The following is a 25245-nucleotide window of genomic DNA, read 5'->3' as shown; positions in this document are numbered from 1 at the left end:
GGGGCGGGCGGGGTGGTGGCGGGAAGGGAGGGAGAGGGGGCCGGCTGCGGTGGGTGTGAGGATATGTCCTAGGGAGTGGGGCCTCTTTCTGGTCGGGAACACGGAGCCCATCAACTCGAAGCCTGTCCCCTCCCCACGTCCCGCAGCCAGCAGCGCCACCGCTCGCCCCCTTTTATGGGCTGTCCGGCAGCTGGACAGCGGAGGTGCAGGTCCGAGGGTGGCCAGCCCGGGCTGGTTCCTAATTACCCCGGGTGGGGCGGACATCTGCCAAGCTGGGAACACGGCGTCCTTGCTGGCAGGGCTTCGGGTGGGGCCTTCCAGAGCCATCCGCACTCCTAGCGCAAGGGGCAGACTCGGGGGCTCAGGGCAGCCCCAGGCGCCCCTCTTGGGGCTGGAACTCTGAGCCTCCGCTCCTCCCACACTGGGCTACGCATTCGAGCATTCGAGGTGGGGGCTGGGAGGCCCATTTGTGCCCGGTTGGGAACGCCCCCTTTGTAGGTTTCTGTGAGGGGGAAACATCTGTCCCACATCAGTGCCAAATGTGGAGACAAGGTTGTCTGTCCCGAAGCTTGCGTGTTCATGGCGATGCAGAGAGTGTGAGACCTGAGGTGTGTGTCTGGGTGTGTGCGCCTGCACACCTCAGTGAGGGAGGAGGGAGCGCTTTATGTATTGATGAGCAAAGGCAGGTGCATTTCATGAGGGGTAATGGGGAGGACCGTACTGGGCGTGACCCTCAGGGTCTGTTGGAGAGGGGTCGCTGTTGCATGAGTGTGTATTTGCAACATTGGTGAACCTAAGGGACCGCTGGGACCCCGCTCTGACCCCCAGGACCTCGTGCTACTGTGTTGAGAACAGGAGTTCCTCCATCTGGTGTGTGACCATGGGTGTGTCCTTGCCAGGGAGGTCAGGAATGCGTGTGGGCTACCTCCCTGTGTGGGGCTTGTGGCTGTGTGTGAAGGCATTTTGGGGTCTGCGCTTAGCTGGTTGTGCGACCTTGCATATGTCTTTGTTACGTGGAGTGCTCATGAAGGCACACAGGGCCTCTGGTCCCTGCCCATGTGCTTCTGAGCGGCTGTTTGGAGCACCGCGTAGGTGCCCGAGAGCTAAGCTGAATTTGTCTCTGGGTCTGTGGTGGGTGTTTCCATGTGTGTCTTTGTGATAGTGTGATTACAGGTGGCTGCAGGGTGACCCAGCCTCACTGAGCACTGTGTGTGTCTCTGGGACTGGAAGGGAGACGGTCCCTGCCCCCTCCCCCAGCTCTAGGTCCAAGATTCCTTGGATCTGCCAGTGACTAACAGAGAGAGAGACAGGGAGGAGCAAAGGAGGACAGGGCCATTTCAACCCCCCGCCCCCCCCCACACACACACCAGGTAACAAACTGGCGGGACTTCTCCAAACAAAGTTCCCAGGCTGCAGCTGAGGGGGGCGGGCCGGGGAGGGGCCGCCCACACTCACTCCCCAGCCCCCTCCCGCCCAGGGTCTGGCTTCAGCCTCACCCACCGCTGAAGCCACCCGCCCATCCTGTCCCTGTCCCCGTGTGTCCCTGCACCCGCCACCAGGTGAGAAGGGCCCAGGCTTGGGGGAATAGAGGACCCTGAGGACACATGGTCTGTGGGCAAGAATCCATGGAGTCCTCAGGGTGGGGCGTGGAGGCCTGGGAAGGCTGGAGGGGCACGCACAGAGGAAAGGTCAAGGTGGGTCCCGGAGGAGGGAAGGAGCAGAGCCAGGGCAGTGAAGTGCGGGGCGGATAGGCAGGGGCAGCCGCACAGGAGACGGGGCAGCCTGAGACAGGGGGCTGCGGATGGGACCAGGGGGCTGGAGGCTTGGGGACAGGGCTTCAAAAGAGAGTGCAGGGGCACAGAATGGGCCGAGACTGGTAGCTGGGGGCTGGGGGGGCAGAGGAGGGACCTGAGGGAGGGGAATCGGGGTGGGGAGGTGGGGGGGTCAGAGCCCTGAGAATCTAGAAACTGAGGCGCTGGGGACTCTAGGAGTGAGGGAGGCTGTAGATGGCGTCCACGTAAGGGGGATGGGATCGGATGAAGGGCACTTGGGGGCAACTCGGTGGACCCAAGGCTCTTGGGGCTGAGGGATGGAGGAAGGCCTGGTAGGCGCAAGGCGCTGGGACCAGGAGTCCAGGGAACGGGTGACCTGTGAGAGGGGCCTTGGGGAGGAGGACCGGGGACCAGGGCAGGACTGAGCAGGGCTGGGCAGAGACAGGAACCTGGGACCGAGGAGGTGGCCCTGGCGCGGAGGGGTCGCGCTGAGTCGGCCGCGCACCTCTCCACCCCCGACTCCCTAGCCCGGGGTCCGCTGCAGCCCCCTCTCCTCCGGCCCGACCACCCGGCGGCGCGATGACCGTCACGTACACCGCCCGCGTGGCCAACGCGCGCTTCGGCGGCTTCTCGCAGCTGCTGCTACTGTGGCGCGGGAGCATCTACAAACTGCTGTGGCGCGAGCTGGTCTGTTTCCTCGGGCTCTACATGGCGCTGAGCGCCACCTATCGGTGAGGCGGCCCCGGGGCGGCGGCCGGCCCGCGCCCGCGCTCCGCTGGGACCCGCGCGCCCTGGGGAAGGGGGCCCGCCCGAGGGGGCTGGGGAGGGGCCGCGGGAAAAGGGATCCGCGGCTGGGGAGGGGGGGCTCGCCCGTGACCCCGCGGCCCCCTACTTCACAGCTTCGTGCTGACCGACGAGCAAAAGCGCTACTTTGAGAAGCTCGTCATTTACTGCGACCAGTACGCCAGTCTCATCCCCGTCTCTTTCGTGCTCGGTGCGTTCGCGCTCCTGAGTCCCCAGACCCCCCGATCCTGAGAAACCCATTTCCATTCATGCCTTTTGGAGACCTCCGTTCCTGCCCCTCTGAGACCCCCCCAAATCCAACCTCACAGACCCCCATTTCTGCGTCCTTCACGCCAGATGTGGCCCCAATTCCCAAGACCTTGGATGTCACCTGGTCACAGGGCCCCCATGAGAACTCCGTGTCACCCATAGGCTTATCCTTGGTCACCGCGGGGATTCCCACCTGGGTCTGCATGAGATTACTAGTGCCCCTCCGCATGTCCTGGGCCCAGGGATCCCATATGACTCCATCCTCTCAGGCGCAGCCTGAGGGGCATTTCTTTATCAAGTCCTGCCCCCCAGTGCTCGGTGACTTCCCACGACCCCAGCCTCCTGTTTCCGGTCCCCATGCCCCCAGCTGAGTGGCTCCCCATGGCATAAACAACCCGCCCATGTGCCCCTAACATGGGCCCTGTGTCTCCACCTCCATGCGGGGTCCCAATCCCACATCCCAGACGACATTCAAGTAGCCCAGGGTGACCCAGCTTGCTCCCGCCTCTCTGAGCTTAGGGCTTGACCCCCTAGTTCCCAGCCCAGGTGGTCCCGTGTGGTCAGGGTGCCCAGCCTGCCCGGTGTCCCTGCGGCAGGCCCTATGTTAACCCTCTTACCACCACCCCCTTGGCTCTAGTGTCCCCACTGAACCGCCCATTTCTGGCTCCCCTGCAGGCTTCTACGTGACGCTGGTGTTGCACCGCTGGTGGGACCAGTACCTATGCATGCCGCTGCCGGACGCGCTCATGTGCGTGGTGGCGGGCACCGTGCACGGGCGCGACGAGCGCGGCCGCCTCTACCGGCGCACGCTCATGCGCTATGCAGGGCTCTCGGCCGTGCTGATCCTGCGCTCCGTCAGCACCGCGGTCTTCAAACGCTTCCCCACCATAGACCACGTGGTGGAGGCGGGTGAGGCTCCGGCTAGAAGCGGGGCGGGGGCGGGACGAGCACCCGGGCGGGGCGAGTAACCCCCAACCTCGCCCCTCCAGGATTTATGACCCGCGAAGAGCGCAAGAAGTTCGAGAACTTGAACTCGCCCTACAACAAGTATTGGGTCCCCTTCGTCTGGTTTTCCAACCTGGCTGCACAGGCCAGGCGTGAGGGCAGAATCCGCGACAACAGCGCCCTTAAGCTGCTGCTGGAGGTGAGCTCTCCAGGTGGTCGTTCACATAACATTGCAGGGAAATTGTACCCCACCCCGAGTTGTGCCACACAGCAGCCTGCCACGCACCTCCCAGGAGGCAGACACCAAACACCATTACTTAGCAGCCCCCAGATGCACATTTATCTTTATGGGGCCGACTCCTAGGTGCACGGTTCCCCCGACCCCAGGTGACCACTCAACTCCATCCCAGGTACCCACACTTAATCCCCACGTGTGAGCTCACAATTCAGGCCCCCTCATGACCTGTATCGCCCCCAGGAGCTGACTGCGTTTCGGGGCAAGTGTGGGATGCTCTTTCACTACGACTGGATCAGCGTACCCCTCGTCTACACCCAGGTAACCCTGCTGCGTCTCAGTTTACATCTCGTGTCAGAGGCCCTGACGCACTCGTCTCCAGGGGAAACTGAGAGCCAGCTAAGACCCCATCACGGTGACGCCCGATCCTAGCCCTGGTCTCTCCGTGACCCCCCAGAGGCCGGGGAGAACCCTGACCTAGGGGCCCGCCCCGCCCCCAGGTGGTGACTATCGCAGTGTACAGCTACTTCCTGGCCTGCCTCATCGGGCGCCAGTTCCTGGACCCTGCGCAGGGCTACAAAGACCACAACCTGGACCTGTGCGTGCCCATCTTCACCCTGCTGCAGTTCTTCTTCTACGCTGGCTGGCTCAAGGTGAGTGGGGCCTCGAGGCCGGCGCTCCGGGGGTGGGTTGAGCAAGCGGTTCTCAGGGCTCTGCCTCCCCTTCCCCTTCAGGTAGCCGAACAGCTCATCAACCCCTTCGGAGAGGATGATGACGACTTTGAGACCAACTTTCTGATCGACCGCAACTTCCAGGTGAGGCTCTCTCCGTGGTGCCAAGCCTCCCACAGCCGCCCCCCGCCCCCTCCCCTCGCCAAGACTGGCCCGGGACTCGCCCCGAGCCCCCCTTCTCTATTTGATGCCCGCGCTTTGCCACGCCCCACACCGCCCCGCGTGTCCGGCCCGCAGGTGTCGATGCTGGCCGTGGATGAGATGTACGACGACCTGGCCATGCTAGAGAAAGACCTGTACTGGGATGCGGCCGAGGCTCGCGCCCCCTACACAGCGGCCACCGCCTTCCTGCTGCAGCAGCCCTCCTTCCAGGGCTCCACCTTCGACATCACGTGAGCCGGCGGGGGGGGGGGGGGGGGGCGGGGCCTCGGGGGCGGGGCTTATGGCTCTAGCGGGTGTAACTGATCGAAGGGGCTATGGCGGGGGCCAGGACAGGGCTAAGAGCTAAACTCCGGAGATTCGGGGCTAAGACTGGGATGGGGCAGGGGGCAGAGGTGGGGTCAAGGTCTGGCACCCGGCCATTAATCGGGGGCCGAGCTAAGGGCTAAGGTCTATGAGGATTGGACGGGCCAGAGGCGGTCCCAAAGGAGACGCCGCAGAGCCACAGCTGCGGCTTTGAGGCCTAAGTCTGAGGGCAGTTAAGGCCAGGCTCCCGGGCGAGGGCCAAGGTCTTTGGGGATAAGCGGGACAAGGGAGGGGGTGGAGCCGGGAGGAGCAGCAGCAGCCTGCCTCGGCCGCAGCTCTGTTAATGAAGAAGAGGGGCGAGGCCGCAGCGCTGACCCACCGTCCGTCCCGCAGGCTGGCCAAGGAGGACATGCAGTTCCAGCGGCTGGATGGCGTGGACGGGCCGCTGGGCGAGGCGCACGGCGACTTCCTGCAGCGCCTCCTGCCGGTGGGTGCGGGCATGGCCTCAGGGGGCCTGCTGGGCCGGCGCCTGTCCCTGCTGCGCCGCAAGAACAGCTGCGTGTCCGAGGCATCCACCGCCCCCAGCTGCGCGTGCGCCGGCGCCCCCGAGGGCGCGGCCCCGGAGTGCGGCTGCGGGGACCCGCTGCTCGACTCCGGCCTGCGGGAGCCCGAGGCCGAACCCCCCGCCGGCCCCGAGCCGCCCGCCGCCGAGCCCTTCACCACGGTGCCCATGCCCGCGCCCCGGGGGCCGGCTCCGCCCTGGCTGCCCAGCCCCATTGGCGAGGAGGAAGAGAGTCTAGCGTGAGACCCTCGAGCCCGGGATCCCCAAGGACAGGGACCCAAGCCCCCACACCGCCCGCAGGCAGCGCTCCGCGTCTACGTGAGCCGCGTGGACCCCACCGGCCTGCTTTTGACCCGTTCCGGCTCCCTGCGCGCCGCCCTCCTGTTTGGCGCAGGGGCGTGGAGCGCCCCCTCTGGCCCGGGCACTGTGCTAGGGGCGGGGGATTTTCCCAGTAGCCTCCAACAGCCGGTCCTCACCGCCAGCTCCACTCCTCATCGCCCGCTGCCTGAGAGGCTTTTATCAGTGTGCTCTGCCTTCATTCTTTCCTTGACGTGGAGCTGTGAGCGCCTACCTCATTGAGTTGTGAGATGAAATGAAATGACGGCTTTACAGTGTTTGGGACATAAAGGTGCTCAATAAAACGTTAGTGGTTATTCTGACTTTTCTTGCCAGGCATTATGCTAAGAAGACTGGAGAGTTCTCCTGGATTATTTGATGATGCCCTGCCCACTTCTTTCCAAACTCTGCTCTCTGAAATGCCCCCAGCGGTGCCCATGGCTTTACTCACTCGTCAGTGTGCCAGCCGCGTCCTGGGACCACAGCTTCCTCCCGCCAGCTTTGCTTTATGATTCTGCAAATGACACCTCCGCCCCCAGTCCCTGCATTCTCCCATGTCTCCTTCAGCACTCCAGGTCTTAATGCCACCATACTCGGACCACTCCTGAGTTAAGTCCAGCCAGGATCTCTCTCCTGGCTCTAGACCTGAGAGCCAACTGCCTTTTTGATGTCTCCATGTGGGGATCTCACGGGCACCTCGAACATCACATGCTCCCAAACCAGCTCCCTGTGGGCTCCCCTGCCTGCCCCCACCTCTGCCTGTCAGCTCTGTCCTTCCAGATGATATAGCCAAACCCTTGGAGTCATCTCAGCTTCTCTCTTTCCCTCACCCCCTCCACATCAACCCAGCAGCAAACCCTATCCACTGGGTATTCACACTGTATCCAGAATCCAGCCACTTCCCATTCTACCAGGGCCGCCACCCTGGCCAGAGCCCCTAGCGTCACCCATCCGCCAGGAAGTGACCTCTGCCCCGGGCTCCCAGCCCCAGTCCTAACGCCCTACAGTCTGCTCCTGCCAGGGCAGCTAATGAGAGCCTAGGAACACTTGAATCAGGTTCCAGCCCTCTTTTGCTTAGAACCCTCCATGGCTCCCACCTCGTTTAGAATAAAAGCTAAGTACTGCATGCAGCCCATGAGGCCCTGAACCATCTCCCTGCCCTCGTCTCCTCTTATTCTTCCCCTCACTCACTCTGCTGCAGCCACACTGGCTTCATTATCCCTCTAACCCACCAAGCAAGGTCCCACCTCACGTTTGCAGAACAGAGGCCTGTTCCCTCTGACTGGGTCGCTCTCCCCCAGATACCTACACAGCCCCTCCCTCACTTCCTTTAGGTCTCTGCTTAAATTATATCACTTCCTTGGTGAGGCCTTTCTTGGCCTTTTGTTAAAAATTACCATCTCCCAAATCCACCCCCTGCATCCTCATTACTTTTGTCTGCTTCACTTTTCTCTGTAGCATTTCTTGTATCAAACTTTGATTTTTTTTCTATTTTGCTTATTGTCTGCCTCCCTTCATTGGAATTGACTGCCTCATAAGGTAGGGATGTCTGTCTTCAAAAACCACCACACACACACACAGTTACACAGACAAACACGATTCTCACCTCCTACTGGGTGCTATCAGTCACTCACACTTTAGTAAGAATACAAATCAGGCCCTTCTTAAAAGCTATCATCTGAGTCCCTGGCCCATTTTCTCTCCCTCCCCTCAGTGCCCAGAGTCCAGCCAGGACAGATTGAAAGTCTCTATTATTTTTCTTCTCAAATATAAAATCACTCTCTCCCCTGGCAGTTCATTGACCCCAGGGAGAAAATCAAAAATAAGAATCACATTGCTAAAAGAACAGGCCCATCTCTGCCTCCCACCCTGTCCTGAACTTTTGTCCTATCTGGGAGAGCAAAGAGCAGAGGTCATGACCTCGAGGCTCTCAAGCAGCTGGCCCAGGCATGATGCCAGGCCCCATGTGAGTCGGGAAATCCAGGGTGGAGTATGCCATGACTGGCCGTACAGCCGGCAGCATCCGAGGTCTCTCAGTGTTTGTCAGAGGGGCGCATGTTTAGGGATGCTAGGCGTCCCAGGGGTCCACGGCGAGCATTGGTGGCCAGTCGCTGCTGTGCCAGGAAGGACTGGGCATGCACGGGCGACCGTTCTTCACCAGTGCGCTGCTGCAGGGCCATGCCCTGGAAGGAGGGGGCATGACAGGGTCAGGCGAGCCCACCGGCACCCCGGATACTCCAGCCATGGTGACGGGGCACTCACCATGTTATACCAGGCGCTGATGAGCAGCTTTTCCTCCTGTTCCCGCTGACTTCGGCTCTTCTCAAAGTCCATCTGCCAAGAAGGCGACAGTCAGGGCCTGCACATGCTCAGGGCAGCAGGGAGGGAGGGGGACACCCACCTCCAGGTGCCGGATGCGGACGTCCCGCTCCCGGAGCTGTGTCCTCAGGGAGTAGAGTTCTGGGGGCGCACCCCCTGGTGGCCGCTGCTTGGGTTCCAGGGTCTGTATGACCTAGGGGTCGGGGAAGACACAGCCAAGGTGACCTTGACCTCGCAGGCCCCTTGACTCATGGGGTGTGGAGAGTGTGACGGCTCGTGGCAGTGGTGCAGAAGCCTGTGACAGGATGGGGTATTACAACTGCAGGGGTGGGGGCAGAGACGTGCAAACTGGTGGCAGGCGTGAACCGAGGGGAGGCACAGGCAGGTGGCCGCCTGGGCTGGAGGCCTGGGGGGCGCCAGCGTCCTCACCGTGCGCGCCTTGTCCACGTAGCGGCGGTACCGCTCCTCCATGGCCCGCAAGTCGGCCTCCTTCTTCCGCAGGCTGTGCTGCAGCTCCTCGATGCGCTGGGCTGCTGGGGGAACGAGGTGGCCCCTCAGCTCCCTGCCCGACTCGAGGCTCCCCCACCCGTCTGGCCACGCACGGAGTCCCGCTCACTGCTGCCGTCCACGGGGGGCTCCAGCTCCTCGATATACTCGCGCTTCCGCTGCAGCTCCAGGTCCGCCTCGTGCAGCTTCTGCCTGCAGCCAGGAGACAGGCGGCGGCAGGCTGACCTCCTGGCCCACTTTCTCTCCCTCCCAGCAGTGGCCACCGCCTTCCCGGCTGGCCAGAAGTGTCCCTGCACAGCTGCAGAGGCCTCTCGCCTGCCCCTCAAGCCCAGGGACTATGTGCCCTGGCCTCACCATCTCCTCAGCCATCAGAGCCACAACCCTCCACACCACTAGTCAGGTGGCTGTCCCCTGTCCCCTCTGTCCACCTCCTCCATTCCACAGCCCACTCGCTGGTCCAGCCACCACCATCCCTCACCAGCCTCTCCTACTCCCAACCCCTCAGTTCCATTCTCTACCCAGCAGCCAGGGATCTTTCTAGAATGCAAATCTCTTACAACAAAAGGACATGCCAGCTAAAACTTTACAGTTCTGCCACCTGTGGGAAAATGCCAAAGATGTGATAACACTCCCTGGAGGTGAGACTACTATTGTGCATTGATGCAGAACGTGGTAGAACACGTAAGAGCAAACCTTTAGCTCTGTCTACTAAAATTACAAAGGCACGTGCCCTCTGAGCTGCCAATTCCACTTTTTCGATATATTTTCACACAAGTGAAATGATGCAGACAAGGTTTTACTTTGTTGCATTGTTTGAAATTGCAAATACCTAAAAAGAATGAGTTATATACATTATGATATTCACAAAAAATGCTACAGGCCAGCCCTTCCGGACCAGAATTTTACAGGAGAATTTAGCCCTAATCCTCCGGGTAGCCATCTTCTGTGAGGAAATAACTTTTTCTGGGCTCTGGGGCGGCACAAGCTACATTCCATCCTTGGTAGAACTCAGAAAACAGTCTCACGAATCCTTTTCTGTAAGGGCCAGTTTCCCCATGGAAGCCTGGTTGATAAATGCTGCTATGTTTATAAAAAATAATGACTTTTTTTCCTTATATGGAGAAATTTCCGGTCCGCTTGTTAAGTGGGAAAAGCAAAGTGCAGACGAGCACAGAGTACACTACCTTTACTGTAAGTAAGCAATGAGAATAAAAATCTATATTCATACTCACTTAGATTTGCTTAAAATATTCCAGAAGGATTTGCATAATAAACTAATAGGAACGGGGATGGGGTGGGGTAGAAACTGAGTCGATGGGGGCACTGGGTGGTATACTCCTCTCTCTATACATTTTCCTTTTTTTTTTTTTAAGGATTGGCACCTGGGCTAACAACTGTTGCCAATCTTTTTTTTTTTCTTTCTGCTTTTTCTCCCCAACCCCCCCCTGTACACAGTTGTATATCTTAGTTGCCGGTCCTTCTAGTTGTGCGATGCGGGACGCCGCCTCAACGTGGCCTGACAAGCGGTGCCATGTCCGCACCCAGGATCCGAACCCTGGGCCCCCACAGCAGAGCGCGCGAACTTAACCACTCGGCCACGGAGCCGGACCCTACATTTTGCTTTTTAAACCATAAATGGGGTAACTATTTACAATAGTTTCTTTGTTTAACAGGAAAAAAAGTAAAAGGTGACTGTCACCTTGTCACACTACCTAGCTAGAATTTCCCTCCGTGGCTCCCCATTGTTCCCCCCGAACAGCCCATACTCCTCTTCTTGGTCTATAAGACCCCACTTGCTCCGAGCCTTCAGCCTGTGTTCGGGGGCCTGGCTCTCCCCATCGACACCAAATCCACCCCACCCCCGGGAGTGCCCTCCCTCTGGGACTCACAGATGTTCCTCCAGCTTCCTCTTCAGCAGGGTGGACTGGGGGAGAAAAGAGGCACCGGGTGACTGGGGGTCCAGAGGTCCCAACCCCCTTCCAGGTGAGGGTAGGGGGTGCCACCCTGGGCCCACGGTACTTACAATGGGCTGCACGGGGCGTCGGGCAGCAGGGGGAGAGAGAGAAGGGTTAGCGGCGGGGCACGAGAGAGGGCCGGGCAGCGGGGAGGTGGGCACTCACGTCCTCAGTCTTGGCCCCCTGCTCCTGCAGGGCCTTCTGCAGGTCCTCCACCTGGGCCCGCAGCTCCGACAGCTGCTGCTGGTTGAGCCTGCGGGGGCGGGGGCCGCTCAGTGCCCGCGCCAGCCCTCGGCCCCCCTGCACGCGCCGCCGCGGCCGCCTCGCCGGCCCTCACCGGTGCTGCGTCTCCAGCCGGTGGCGCGCGCGGTTGGCGTCCTCCAGGTGGCGCTGCAGCTCCTCCTGCCGCTCCCTGTCGGCCGCCTCCCGCTGGCACAGCCGCTTGTTCTCCAGCTGAAGCCGCAGGAGCGTCTCCCTGCGACCGGGAAGGAAGGAGCAGGGCTGGGGACTGGTCACCGCGCAGGCCGGCCCGGGCTCCGGCAGGGAGACCCGGCGCACGGGGCCAGGAGAGGGACGGAGCCCTGGAGTGGGATTAGAGGGCTGGAGACCCGGGCCTGGGCGGGGGTGGGCGGAGCTATGAGCTAGGCTTAGGGGTGGAGCCAGGCAAGGGCGGGGCTACAGGAGCTGGTTAGGACCCTCGGGGTGGGGCTGCAAGAAAACAAGAGGCAGGAATGCGAAGAGCTGCGGTGGGAGAGTTAATCTGAGCAGGGCACAGGGCACTGAACCTAGCAGGGGCCACAATGACGACAGAGCTGTGCCCTGGCGGTGCAAGGCCCGATGTGGGCGGGGCTGGGCGCAGAATTTTTGCACCGTCGATGGAGCCAGAGGGTTGGGACCTAATTTGTGCACTGAGGACGGATCCTGGAGAGGCGAGCCACTAATAAGGCTAGTGCCCAGGGCAGGTAAGGGCAGAATTAGGAGTGCCTGGGCCTAGGAGCCCGGCAACGGAGCTGTGCAGGCAGAGTGGGGCCAGAGCTCCGAGTGACCACAGGATACCTGAGTTCCGCAGGTAGGATCTCCGCTGCTAAATTTTCCACAGCTGGTGAGGTGGGATCCAGTGAGGGGTCTGGAGAACGGGAGAAAGTCTTCGCTGCATAGCCCCCACCCCCGTCCCTAGGGTCCTCTTTCCAAGAATCATCTTTAGGGCTCAAGTTCCACCAAGAGCCCTGATGCTTGGCCCCCTTGCCCTGGCCCCACCCTGAGCCCAGGAGAACAGCCCCCGCCTTCTGTCGGCCCATGTCACCTGTTCCCACTCTAGCCTCCCTCCAGCCTGGCCTAGCTCTGCCCCTGGCCTAGACAATGCCTGGGACACTTGCCTTTTCTGCCCGCCCTAACAGCACCTGAGGTCACCCTTCCCCCAGGCCCCTGGATGGGCCTCCAACTCACCGGCCTGGGTCAGCCCCCGCGGCTGCAGCTGGGCGCAGCGCAGCTCCTCGTTGGCCTCGCGCAGGGAGTCCCGCTCTGCCAACAGCCGCTGGAAAGAAAGAGTGCGAGAGGCCACTTGAGACAGGAACGGCCTCTTGGGGAATGGGCTATGCCATGATGGACAGGGTGGGGCTTGGGCGGTGGGACCTCTGCCTCACCTCCTTCTCCTTTGTCACCGACTCATATTTTTCCTCCAGATTGCGGCACTCGAATTGCCATTTCTCGGTCTTCAAGGCCTCCTCCTGCCGCTGGCCCTGCAGTTCCTGAACCTGAACAGAGGAGGCGGGTAAAGACTGCAGGGTTGGAAGAAGGGGCAGGGACTGAGTACAAAGTGAAGGGGCGGGGCTAAAGGCCCCCAGCGGCGTAGAACTTGGGGAGGGGCTTACGAAAAGGGGCGTGGCTTGCAAATCCAGACAGGCAGAGCCCGTTGGGGCAAAGCCTAGAGGGCGTGGCCTACATATAAACGAGGGGAAGAACCCTGGTACCACCCTGGGGGTGGGCCAAAGGCAGGGGGCGCGCGGTGAGGTGCCTTGCTGCCCAGAGCACCCGGCTCTCCCGGGCCCAGGCCCTGGCCCTGCCGCACCTGCCGCCGCTGCGCCTCGAGCTGGGCGCGCAGCGAGCCGGCCCGGCGCAGCTCGTCCTCCAGCTGCCGCGTGCGCTCGGCGTGGCCGGCGTTGCGCTCCTCCAGCTGCCGCACCTGCCGCCGCAGCTCCCGCAGCTCGCCCAGGCGGCGCCGGCAGCTGTTCAGCGTGGCCTCCAGCTGCCCCGCGCGCTCCGAGGACTGCCTGGGGGATGAGGCAAGCGAGGAAGATGCCGGGGGCTGCCATCAGGGGGGCTGCCATCAGGGTTCGGCTTGGATGCGAGGCCCTCAGGGCGGGGGAGCATGTCGGCCTGGGGGCTTTTGGGTTCAAGGGGTTGGGTCATAAGGGTCAGGGAACACCGCCTGGTGCTGTTGGGGGTCATTAGAGGGCATAAAGGGAGCTAATCGATGATTAGCCCAGCGTTACAAACAGCAATTCTCAGGGGTGGGATTGTGGGGTTATGGGAGCTGGGTAATGATGGAGCCCAGAGGGTCAGAGCAGCCCCCAAGGACACTTTGGGGTCATGAAGTGGCTGTGGGATCAATGAGGGCATTGTGGGCACAGGGGCCATGGTGGGGTCATGGGGGAGCTTTGGGGCCAGAGCACTATGGGGTCCTTGAAGGTGCAGTCAGGGGTCACTAGGCAATACAACACTACAGGGGTGCCATGGGGTCTCAGGGGAGCTCTTTGAGGTTACAGAAAACACAGTAAGGTGAGTGGGCGGGTGCTGTGGGGGTCCTCCAAGCTCTTTGCGGTTGCAGGGGTGTTGTAGAGTCATCAGAAAGTACAGCTGTGTCATGGGGGGTGGGTCACAAGGGGCTGCAAGGTGACTGCACTGTGCCACCCTCAGGGCACCATAGGGTCCTGGGGCATGAGGGGACCCAGAATGGTGCAGTGGTGTCTGGGGAGCACTGGGGCTGGAGGCTGGGCTTGCTGGGGTCATAGGGATGCAGTAAGTTCTAGCGGATACAATATGAGATAAGAGTGACACAGTGGGGTCCTGGAAGACGACATGAGTCCAGGGGGCTTGATCATGTCCAGAGGACATGGTAGAGTTCAAGATAGCGCACTGGGGTTCAGGATAGCAAAGGGGCACTGTGAGGGTCCACTGGGCATTTTGGGGTGACAGAGATACTGTAGCATCAGAGGGGCACTCTGGCAATGAGTGCAGTGGGGACCCAGGGACCACCACTCACCGCAGCTCATCTATCTCATCCTTCAGGGCCTGAGCCTCCTGAGCCAGGCTGGTCAGCGCCTGATTTCGCTGTTGCAGCTCGGTGACCTCCCGCTCGAGCTCAGCACAACGCAGGCGCTCGTCCTCCCTGCCGCTCTCCAGCCTGGGGGGCAGCGGGGATGCGCACATGAGAGGGCTGCACCCGCCCCAACCCCCCGGCCTGCCTGGCCCGTTCCCCGCTGCCCACACCTGAAGTTCTCCTCTTGCAACTGCTCCAGCTGGGATTGCAGCAGCAGCAGCTTCTTGGCAGTGAGGCCGGTGGCGCCTTCACCCTCGGGCCGGCCCACCCGCTCGCGCAGCACCGCGTTCTCCTGCGCCAGGTTCTGCTTCTCCTCTGACAGGAGCACTAGCTGCGGGCAGAGGGTGCTGATGAGCTGGAGCCTGGAGGGGGGCTATGAAGGCAACCCTGCCCCAGGAGCACCTGTGGTCCCCCCATCTCAGCCCACCTGCCGCTCCAGGTCCAGACAGCGCTGCCGCAGCTCATCCCCCTCATCAGCCTCCTCACTCAGGAAGTAGTACCTTCGGGACTGAGGAGAGGGGTGGGGGAGGGGCAAGGAACTCAGGGATCCAGGGGAGGAGACTAGGGGATGGGAGACTGAGATCTCCAGGGGCAGAGAGGAGGGGGCCAAGAAACCCTCAGAATTCAGGAAGAGAGGTCTGGGACCCCAGGGGATTAGAGAAAGAGATGTGAGAACCCTGGGGACCTGACAAGAGAAGAAGCTAGGACCCTAAGGGATGGGGGTGGCTTAAAGGCTTAAGGACAGACCCTTCCTCCTTAGGCAGCCCTGAGAATCAGTAATAGGGTTAAATTTAACCAAGATCTCCCACCCCTTACCTGGCTATCAAAGTTCCCATAGGTCTCCGATGACAGGGAGTCAGGGGTGTCTTTGGTCATGAGCTGGAGGGGGTGGGGGACATTGAGATGAGCTGGGCCCCCTGAGGGCGGCCTTCAAGGCTGAGAACCTCTCCATGATCCCGTCCCCAAAGCCAGTTCTCCCCGATAACCCCTGCCATGGGTTATCGCAGCCACCCTCCTGCCATGTGTCCAGCACACAGGGAGGCCAGGTCCTTAGAGCATGCCAGACTGTGACTTAGAACTGGGAGAAGCTGGCAGACACATGAGACAGGAAATCTGGCCAACTGCGTTCCAGGCAGAGCCCAGACCTTACCAGAGCCTGTGCCCAGTTGCCTCTGCCCTGGAGATGTCCCCTCCCCTGAAGCTGCTTGCCACAGTGGGCACCCCCACCCACCTCCTGGATGGCTTCCATCACCACTTGCTGAACTGACTCCTCCAGGGTCATGATTCTCTGGATGTGCTCTAGGGATCAAGGTGCGGGAGACTGAGACGGAGATGTCGGAGATGTTGGGGTGGGGGAGGATTTCCTCGGATCTTCCCCCGGGGACCCCTAAGCCCCCATACCCTGCTTCTTCTCGCAACTGATGGCACAGCCCAGCACCAGCTGAAGCAGCTTGCCAAGCTCCTCTGGGTCTGAGAACTCGCCAATGAGGCTCACGTCTGGGAGGTGTTGCTCCGAAATGGGATGCCCCAGGACCTGAGGAGGGCACGGAGGTATCAGGGGCTCACAGACACCCCCCCTCCTCCCAACTCAACCCCCTAAAGCCTTTTACAGTTACTCACATCCTGGGAGTACTCCACCAAGCTCTGTAAGATTGTCTTCAGATTGCTGACCTGGGGAGGGCCAAGGAGTTGTGTCCAGGGTCCCAGAGCCCCCTCAAAAGGGGCCAGGCAGCCCCCACCCTGAATCTGCCTACCTCGTCCTTTTTTCTCTGCTTCCTCTCCCAATCCCTGGTCATCTCATCCTGTTTGGCCCCATTCTCTGTCAGAAACTCCCCTCTCCTAGGGGTGATCTGTCTGGCTGCCTGCTCTTCTTGTCCACCTGCCCATCTTGTTCATGTGTCCCCAGAACCCAGTCACTTCCTACCACCCGCCCTGCCACCCTTTGGCCCTAGCCACCATCATCCCTCACCTGGATTATTGCACCAACACCGTCTCAGCTTCTGCTCTTACTGCCTACCGTCCACTCCTCTCCGAGCAGCCTGGGGGAGCCTTTGAAAGCCCAAGCCAGGTTGCTTCCTTTGCTATAACCCTCCCTTGACTTTGCACAGAACTTAAAACAGAATCCACCTCCCTGCCCCGGCCTGCCAGTCCTCTAGTGACCTACCATTCCTGCTCCTTTGCTTTCTGCTCTGAGCTCCCTGACATTTCTCCATCACACCAAGTTTATTCTCAACTCAGGGCCTTTGCATTGGCTGTTCTGGTCCTGGAATACTGTTCCTCCAAATCTCCCATGGAGATCAGCCCATCTCGAGTAACCACCCACCAACCCCCAGTGGCTCTCGCTTATGGACCAGTTTTATTGTCCTCAAAGAAATTATCCCCATTGGAATTCAATGTCGACATTTGTGTATGCAGGTTTTTGTCTGTGTTATTCCTTGCTGCATGCCCAGGCCTGCTCCAATAGATGAAAGATAGTTGGCTCATCACCAGACATCTATCCCTCTTCCTGACTAGGTCTGTCTGTCCATCACCCAGGACATATCTAGCTGACCCTTCCTTGATCATCTCTTCACCAGTCTGTCCCCCAGTGGAGTCCACCTGTCACCTTCAGCCTCCAGTTGGGACCTGGGTCGTCTGAGATGCCCTGGAGCCAGGCTTCGTTGAACCATGAAGGGTCTCTGTGGGCGAGAAGGTGGGATGAGCTGCTGGGGGACTCTTTTGGGACCCTCTCCCTCAGCCTCACTCACATCTGGTTCAGCACAGAGGCTATGGCGAGGCCACTGCTCAGGTCCTGGGGGCTGGTACAGGGGGGCAGGACGTGGAACGTCTGCAACTGGGGGAGAGGAAAGCACACGGGCATAGTCAGGGCCTGGGACCACCGAACCACGCCCCTTTTGCAGACTTTTCCGGTCAGCAGGAGCCTCAAGAGGTGGGGCCCCGGCTGGCCTGTTGTTCCAGCAAACCAGCTCTGTGGGGGAGTGGCCTGCGCTCACCTGGGACCGGAGGGGGCGTGGCTTCACTTCACCTCTGCCCAACCAACCCGGCGCGACCCGGCCAGGGCAAAATCACGAGTCACCTGGTACCCACAGGCACCACGTGATCAGATCAGCTCACCTGTGCCCTTGCCCCACGTGACCCAGCCACGAAAGGGGGGGCCTCACCTGTTCTTTCCACGCAGACCTGCCACATGACGGAGGCGGGTGCTCAGGCCAGAATCCAACGGCCCCGCAGGCCGACGACCCCCACCTCCTCCCGGCCCCAGGGTGGTGGGGTGGACTAAGCTAAGGTTGGGGCTCCCGGGCGAGAAGAGCGGGCGCACACCTGTCCCTGGCCCCGCCCCCGACCTACCCAGGTGAGCAGAGACCCGCATAGCTCGGCCTTGTCCACGCTCATGGCTCCTGATCACATTCGACCCCGGCCGCGGAGCCCCGCCACCGCAGACGCCTCCAGATCCGCCACCAGCGAGCGCCCGCAGCCCCGACCTCCCGCTCGGCCTAGAGCGCCGCCCCGCCCCGCCCCCTCGGCGCAGGCCCCGCCCTGGGCACGTGACCTCCCCTCGGTGCCCGCTCAGGCCTCCGGTCCCGCCATCTTGGACCCGGGCAGCGTTCGGGCGCCGCCCTGCCGCTAGGCGTCAGCCTGGGCAGGCCTGGCGCATCCCAAGGGTGGCAGCGCCGCCCGTCCTCCCCAGCTCCTTTCTGGGTAGCGGAGACCTCACGATCACTCCTCAGCATCTGAGGCGGAGCTGCCCCACCCTGTTACACGGCCGCCTTCACGTCCCTTCCCTTCAGCTCAGGGAAATCCTGCTGTCTAACCACCTGATGATGCCCGGGGGAGGGGCGGGCCAGAACACGTTCTCTGGACTTGGAGGGGGGATCCCAAAGGGGTCTTCCCGGTGGAGGTGACTTGGGAGTCTTGCCCAAGGGGTAGACAAGGGGACACGAGTGAGGTCCCAGGTAGATGGAGGGCAGGATGGGTCAGCCAGACACATGTCCTGGGTGATGGGCAGATACACTTGCCCAGCTGGGATCCGTCCTACACTGAGCTTCCCCTGCGCCTTCCCTTCTCCAGACCCCGCGCCGGGGTCCTCTTCCCTCGGAACCCAGGACCGCGCCGCCTCGTCCCCGCGGCCCACCAGGGGGCGCGCAGACCGCAGGAACGCGGCCTACGGGGATGGGGATGTGCCCGCTCTGAGACCCCGCCCAGGCGGTGGAGGGGGCTCAAAGGAAAGTGATGATAGTAGTTAACAATAAAATCACAGTCGCCATATAGTGTGCCTACAGTATGCAGTCCCTGCACTAAGCGATTTAAATATATAGGCGGTTGAATCCTCCCACGACTCTAGGTGGAAGTGCGGCTTTAATTCCCAGTATACAGACGAGGAAACAGAGGTCCTGGGTAGACCCGGCTCTAGGTGGAGGGAGTAAAGCCCCGGCCCGCCCCCTTTGACGCCTGAGTCCCCTGGCAACCCCTCCCCGCGGGGCGGGCGAGGTAATAAGCAGTAATTAGAGGTTATTAGCTGTACCCGGAGGGAGGGGCGGGCTCTGCTTTGGGGGTGGGTCCAGATCCTAAGGGAGGGGCGCTGCTTTTCCAACCCGGAGCCTGGCTCCAGCGACCCTGCCCCGGAGCAGGTTGGGCAAGATGACAACAGCCCCCACGCCGCAACGCAGAAACAGTCACTCCACACCAGACACTCGGTGACTGCCCACTCAGACGCGCAGCCGCACGCACGCACGCCGGGGCCCGGAGGCTCGTCTACACCCCCACATCCCCTTCCCGCTTTGTTTTCATCCTCCAGCCCCTGGGAGCGGGCTGGAGAGGGAGTAGGGGGAAGGGGACAAGGGCCGGCAGCTCCGGTTTCCGGACCGGGCTGCCTTCCGGCGGGCGGGCGTGGGAACAACTGCCGCTGGCTGGGAAGTCAGTGTCCCATCCCGCACCCACCGGAGGAGAGGGGGCCGCCAATAGGGGGAAACGGGGCCACCTGCCGCCAGGTAGAAGTGGAGGTGAGCCAGGAACTAAGGCTGTTACAAGGATGGGGGGCTGGGAATATTTGTGAGAGGGCCTGGTTGCCCAATGTTCGGGGACATGTTAGGACTGCCAAATATTTGGGGTGGGGCCCCCAATATTTGCAAAAACTTCAGGGATCTTGATGTTTAGGAGGAATCTGGGAATCCAACTATGTGGAGCGTGGACTTGAATTGCTCTAACGTTGATGTGCTGTCACGGGCGTTCTAGATGTTCAGTGGCCAGAGTCCCCGGGTTAAGGAAAGGTCCGGGTGCCCTCAATGTGGGGGCGGCGCCACAATCCACCATATGGGGCGGGAGGGAATCTCATGTTTGCAGGGAAAGGAAGCTCGAATGCTGGCAGGGAAGAGCAGCAATCCCAATTATGGAATGCAGGGAGCCCCGCTGTTGGGGGGATCCCAGTACCTTCAATTCAATGAAAGAGGTCACAAACCCTCATTTGGGGCAGAGACCCTATATTTTGGGCGAAGGATGCAAACCCCCCTTTTCAGTGGAGGGGCATGGTCTGGAGGCCCCCATTTGCTGAGACAGAGACTGCAGGTCTGGGCCAGCAGCCCCCAGCTGGTTCGGGGACCCCACCCCCTCCTGCCTGTTTCCAGGAACAGCTGGGCCCAGCCTGGGTTGTACTGCTGGGAAGCGGGTGACTCAACCCCTCCCTGTGGCCACAGCTGGACCCCCGCCCGCCCCCTCCGGCCTTCACATCTGGGCAAAGACCCAGTCGTGAGGGCTGGGATGGGGATCCTGCGTTCACACAACTAAGGACGGTGCCCCTCCCCCGGGGCTGGTCAAGCCACAGGGTGGACACCATGCCCCACACCACAAGGGACCCTGGCAGGCTCTCTGCACTCCAGACACTGACATCCCGCCAGGAACTCCCAGCCTGTCCCCCTCTCCGTGTTTGTGGGTGTCTCTGAGTTCATGTGAAGTGTGCTTACATCTGTGTAGGTGTGAGATGGTGGATCTGTGCTCGTATGCACGGGTGTGAGTGTCTGCATCCACCTGGGGGATGGGGAGCCCTGGGTCTTGGGGCCCTGGGAATCTATGGACAGACTGTGTGTGATTTGATGGGGGGGGGGCTGTCAGGGACTGGGGCACATCCTTCTCTATATGAGACCTTGCTTTGTGTCCATATCCATGTGTCATTCTTTGTGTGAGCCGTGTGACAATCAGTACTTCAACGTGGCTTTAGGTTGTGTTTCTGTGTCCTACTTTCTCTCCATCATGTGTCTTTTTGTGATAGTGTGACTCTGTCATCTGTGTCCTTGATTTGTCCATGTCCCCACAACAATCTGGTGTCCCTGTGTGTGGCCTTGTGGGTTTGCCTCTGTGACCCTACTTTACTTCGTGTGCCCTATTTGTGATGACCACGTGACAGCATGACTGTGTGTGTCTGTCCTCACCATGTGTCTCTGTGCTTCTGTAATCTCCATGTGAGAGGCCCAGCTGTGCGACAACTGGAGTCCTGGTATCCAAGACTTCGTATCCGTTTGTGTCTTACTTTGTCTTGATGGTGGTGTGGCCTTATCGGAGTGTTTACATATGCCACCCGTGTGTGCGTGGGGATGGCCCTGTCTGTGTCTCTACCGCAAACGGTGTGTGACAGGTGTGCCTGTGTGCTTATCTGGGTCTTCGTGTGTGTCTATATGTGACAGCTTGACCATGTCCGTGTTGGCTGCGGGGAGGGCTGGACTAGTGAAGGTTTGTGCCAAGGTATGGTAGGTGTACCCTGTGTCCCTGTGACACTGTGGGTGGGAGAGTTTGTGACCTTGTGGGGGGGGTCAAAGTCACGCGGGACAGCGCGCTCAGCGGAGGCGGCGACGTGCGCAGGGGGCCATCAGGCGCCCCGCATTCCGCTGGTCTCCGCGGAGATAACCACCCACCCCCCCGCGCGGCGGGGGCGCGTGCGTCGTGCGTGACGTGAGACACGACGGGGGTCGCTGCGTGCGCGGAGCCCGACGCGGTCGTGCGTGCGAGCGCGGAGGGGGCAGGGCTAGCTGCGTGCGCGCGTGCGTGGGCGGCCGCGGGGGCTGGGCGCGCGGGGGCGCGCGGGGCACAGCCCCGCCCCTCCCCGGCACTTGAGCGCGGGTGAAACCCGAGAGGGGGCCGCCGTTAACCCCTTCCTGCCGGACCTGAAACCTGTGGCCCCTCGACCGAGCGCGCGGGGGCTTCCCCGGCGCGCGGGGACCGTCCCTGCCCAGGGAGGAACCCCCCCCATGGAGCAGAGAGACCCTCCGTTACCATGGGAACCGGAGCTTCCCGCGCGGCCAGGCGCGTGCTTCCTTCCCCCTCCCGCTCGTCCTCCGGCTCAGGAGTCCACCGACAATACGCTTCCCGCTCCTGGTCTCGGGGAAGGGGGCTGGGGTCAGCCTGGTGTGCGTGACTCAGGCCAGCCCGGGGGTCCCCTGGCCGCAGCCGACCTCGCTCCCCTTCTCCGCCCCCGTGACTCACCCCTGTTGGCTTTCCCCGTGTGTGACTCAGGTCCCTGGGGAGGGGGCTGCAGACTCTGAGACCCCTTCCAGGCGTTGGGGGCTGAGAACCAAGTTTTGGGGACCCCCGAGCTCCGCGGGAGGGGTTCCACCTCCAGCGGGGGGCGGTGTCTTCCCTTAGCCGGCCCTCGCCCGCCCGTGGTCACTAGAGGCATTCCCCCCACCCCCCATCCCTGAATTGGCAAGGCCTCCGGGAACCCAGCCCCCAGCCCCTCCCCCCCAGCCCACAGGAAGTTTTGGCAGAGCCCGTCGTGGCAATGAAACGGTTAAAGCCGTTTTCTTATTCATTTCATCCAGGGGCCCCTTTTGACTCAGAGCGAACCAGGCGCCCCCTTGAGCCGGGCCTCAAGGGGGCCTGGGTTCATACTCCACCCAACATGGACCATTTTTAGAGAGGGGAGGGAAGGCATTGGTGAGCTGACAGGGGTCTTGGGAAGTATACAGAGCTGGGTTCGAATCCTGCCTCTACCCTCATTGGTGTCTGGATCTCAGTTTCCCCAACTGAAAATAGGGGATAATTACGTCCCACTCGTTGTGGTGTCGTGGGGTTTAGGTGAATGATAGATGGGGTGCTTTGAATGCAGAGCGGGCACAGTAACAGGCAGCGGCCTTGGCTCGCAGAAGGACCTAGGCTCCTCCTGTCTCTCAGGCCCGGGGGTCAGGGTGCCCAGCAGAAGCGAGTCCTCACCGGGCAGGCTGTGCCCCACCCAGGCGCTCTGAGGCCATGGGGTTCATCCCGTCCACCCCCTGCCCGGGGCGGTCACCCAGGAAGTGAGAGGTGGGGCAGGAATGAGGCGGAACCTGTTGGGCCCGTCGCCTCCCCGCCCCTCACCCTCATTCCGGGGCCCTGACAGGGTCCCCCCCACGCTGCCGCCCCACCCCCGCCACCGTGGACGCCTGGGTCCTGACCCGAGGGTGGCCAGAGGGAGGGGATGTCGGCGGAGACAGCGTCTCGGGAACATCCTGTGGACGGCTGGCTGGACAGACGGGAGGGTCAGCCCCTCCCAGGCAGGGCAGAAATTGGCTGGGGGCAGAGTAAACAGGGGCCAGGGTGGCCAGACTTGGGGGGGCAGCAAGGAGTGTACACAGAGACAGTCACCCCAAGAGAGACAGTCCAGACACACAAACCCTGTCACCCTGGCCACAAAGATACTGCGGACCAGGAACACACACTGCCAGGGTCAGATACACATCTGGGCAAGACCCAGCAACGGCTGTCACATACAGACACAGTGACAGGGCAGACTCAGGAGCTGCCCTGAATCGCTGCCAAACATGAAGCCATCAACAGGCCAGAAGCATGCAGGCAGGGCACGTGTGGCAGGGATAAATCAACTCAGCGCACAGGCAGGATGGACACAGACAAACACAGAAAGACACTGACATCCAGGTGAGAAGCTCACAGCCAGCAGACAGCGGTGGCAGGCTCACACTCACACCGAGACAAACGTGACAGGCCAGAAACACACAGGGAGGACAGACACAGAGAACTGTGCATCAGACCCCAGCGTGCGTGTTGACAGACTCAGGGAGAAGGGCCAGTAACTCTCAGTGCAAGCACGTTGAGAGCTGCACCAGAGATATTCAGACCCACACACATGCACAGGCTGTCAGATCCTGATACCCAAGGGAACACAACACACACACACACACACACACACACACACACGCAAGACTGTCAAGAGAAACAGATACTCAGAGGCATAGGATACATAAACCTACAAAGAGATGGACACCCAGCTCCCCACACAGTTGTACACACACTCAGAGATGTTCCAAGGGACACCAAGACACATCCTTACAGATACACACTGCCTCACTGATAACACACCCACGTCAGCCCGGCCAGCAGATGGGGCAGACGCAAGCAGACAGGCTGCCATATTCACAGACATGGTCTGGTCTGACAGTCACACCCAGCACAGAGAAGCACAGACACACAGGCCACAGTCGGACAGTCATAAAAACACTGGCACAGACACCCTGACAGAACCTGTTAGTACGTGCACGCGCACATGCCAGCCACAGAGATCACATACATACACACACACACAGACCAGCCACAGACCTCACACACACACAGAGACCTCACACAGGCAAGCCATGGACCTCACACACACACACACGCATAAACACACATACACACCAGACAGCCATAGCTTGGCCATATGCACTCCAAAACAACACATGCACATAGGCCAGCTACAGGCCACTTATTCCATAGACCATACACACACACTCACACACACATTCACCACCTTCCCCTACAGCCCACCCCCCAAAGCAGACAGGCCCTACACACCCCTGCAGGGTTGGGCCAACACACAGACACGCACTGAGGAGACAGGCCTCACACAGACTGGCACACGCCCTGACAGGCCAGCCACACACAAACCCACAGCCGCACAGACACGCGCGCTCTGGGCCCATGCTGAGCTCTGTGGGGCTCTGGGCTGCCCGGCCAGGCTCTGCACCCCCCAGAGATCCTGGTGCTTCCTCTCTCCAAACATCGCCCCCCACTTCCCTCCCTCCCTGCTGTTTGTCACTTCCCCTGAGAGGCCTCACTCGGCAGCCTCGGTCCCTGGAGGGGTGTAGGCCTGTTTTCTCAGCACATCCCCTGTTAAGGGGGCACCCAGGAGTTCAGCCATGCTCAGGTCCCCCGAGACCTCTCCAGCAGTGGGGGGACTGAGGCAGCTTTGTGGGAAACTCCCCTCGTGCCCAGCTGAGTCAGCTAGAGGACACAGACTCCTTCCTGCTTCCAAGAAAACCCAGCAGCTTCCTCTCCAGCACAGGGGGTGAGGGACCCCCCCCAAACCACAGAGGTGGGGCAGGGAGGTGGCTGGCAGGCCAGGGGTTCCTAGGGGAGGCCCTCCGTGATTTTCAGCCTCTTCCTGCCCAGCTGCCTGTCCACACCCAGGGGCAGGGACGCGGGAGGCCGGGTGCTATGACTTGTGGGTTCTCGCCCTGGCCTGCCCACTGGCTGACTCACGGGCAGCCCCCGGCCCAGTTTCCTGGTGAGGGCCGCACCGGTCAGTGGGGCCAGGGGGGAGGGGGTCACTAGGCTATTTATAAGAAGGAGAAGTCCCTCATGCCAGGGCCAAAAGCCCCAGAGCCACCCGTGGGTGGGGGTGGGTGAACTTCCTCCTTATCCCGCCTGCCCCCCGCCCAGCCCTGGGCCCCTGGGTGTGGGGGAAGCCTGGGCACAGACTTCCCAGCCAGATGCTGGTCTGGAGCCCAGGGCCTGGGCAGTACCCTGCTGCCAGTCTGGGCACCCCGGCCAGGTGGGGGAGGGGCTATCCTCACACCCTCTTCTCTTCGGCCTTGGCGCCACAGGGACGGCGTGAGGGGGTGGTGCACAGGCCACAAAGGTGAGACTGGCAGGGCCTGGAACCGGCTGTACCAGCTCGGCTAGGCCACCGCCCTCCCTCCCTGGCCCGATCCCCACCCCCTGCTCCAGCACCCATTGGGAGTACTCAGGGCCACCGACCCCACTCCAACATGCTGGCCACCCCCCATACCAGCCCCTCCCCCTGGGCCC

At 61.4% G+C, this 25245-nt stretch overlaps 2 protein-coding genes and 1 non-coding gene across 11 annotated transcripts; 2 read left to right on the top strand and 1 right to left on the bottom strand.

Moving 5' to 3' along the window:
- Positions 1–2220: 2220 nt before the first annotated feature.
- On the top strand, positions 2221–6422 carry BEST2 (bestrophin 2). The gene is made up of 9 exons (XM_023645310.2): positions 2221–2503; positions 2672–2766; positions 3501–3734; positions 3815–3969; positions 4249–4326; positions 4506–4658; positions 4740–4820; positions 4974–5128; positions 5595–6422. Exons 1-9 carry the CDS (start codon positions 2352–2354, stop codon positions 6004–6006), a joined length of 1515 nt encoding a protein of 504 aa, XP_023501078.1. The 5' UTR covers positions 2221–2351; the 3' UTR covers positions 6007–6422.
- Positions 6423–7712: 1290 nt separating this feature from the next.
- HOOK2 (hook microtubule tethering protein 2) lies at positions 7713–17742 on the bottom strand. Of its 9 annotated transcripts, none has more exons than XM_001504886.5 (22): positions 17548–17742; positions 16947–17032; positions 16805–16877; positions 15820–15870; positions 15601–15733; positions 15431–15498; positions 15016–15078; positions 14627–14707; positions 14370–14530; positions 14143–14283; positions 12949–13150; positions 12524–12634; positions 12327–12414; positions 11937–12006; positions 11218–11355; positions 11046–11133; positions 10815–10849; positions 9035–9117; positions 8848–8951; positions 8501–8611; positions 8362–8433; positions 7713–8282 (listed from the first exon to the last, which is right to left on the bottom strand). In XM_001504886.5, exons 1-22 carry the CDS (start codon positions 17590–17592, stop codon positions 8133–8135), a joined length of 2154 nt encoding a protein of 717 aa, XP_001504936.1. In that variant the 5' UTR covers positions 17593–17742; the 3' UTR covers positions 7713–8132. The 9 variants fall into 9 exon arrangements, 7 of the variants coding, with proteins under 7 accessions (XP_001504936.1, XP_023501076.1, XP_070130090.1 ...); XM_023645308.2 differs by having other exon boundaries at positions 8848–8948; XM_070273989.1 differs by having other exon boundaries at positions 16798–16877; positions 17548–17713.
- MIR8999 (microRNA mir-8999) lies at positions 12569–12713 on the top strand. Its single transcript, NR_128008.1, has one exon. It is a non-coding gene; the product is annotated as a microRNA mir-8999 (primary transcript).
- Positions 17743–25245: the final 7503 nt, after the last annotated feature.

This window comes from Equus caballus, chromosome 7 (assembly GCF_041296265.1).
Source record: "Equus caballus isolate H_3958 breed thoroughbred chromosome 7, TB-T2T, whole genome shotgun sequence".
Taxonomy (NCBI): Eukaryota; Metazoa; Chordata; class Mammalia; order Perissodactyla; family Equidae; genus Equus; species Equus caballus.
This window is presented reverse-complemented; position numbering and strand designations above follow the sequence as displayed.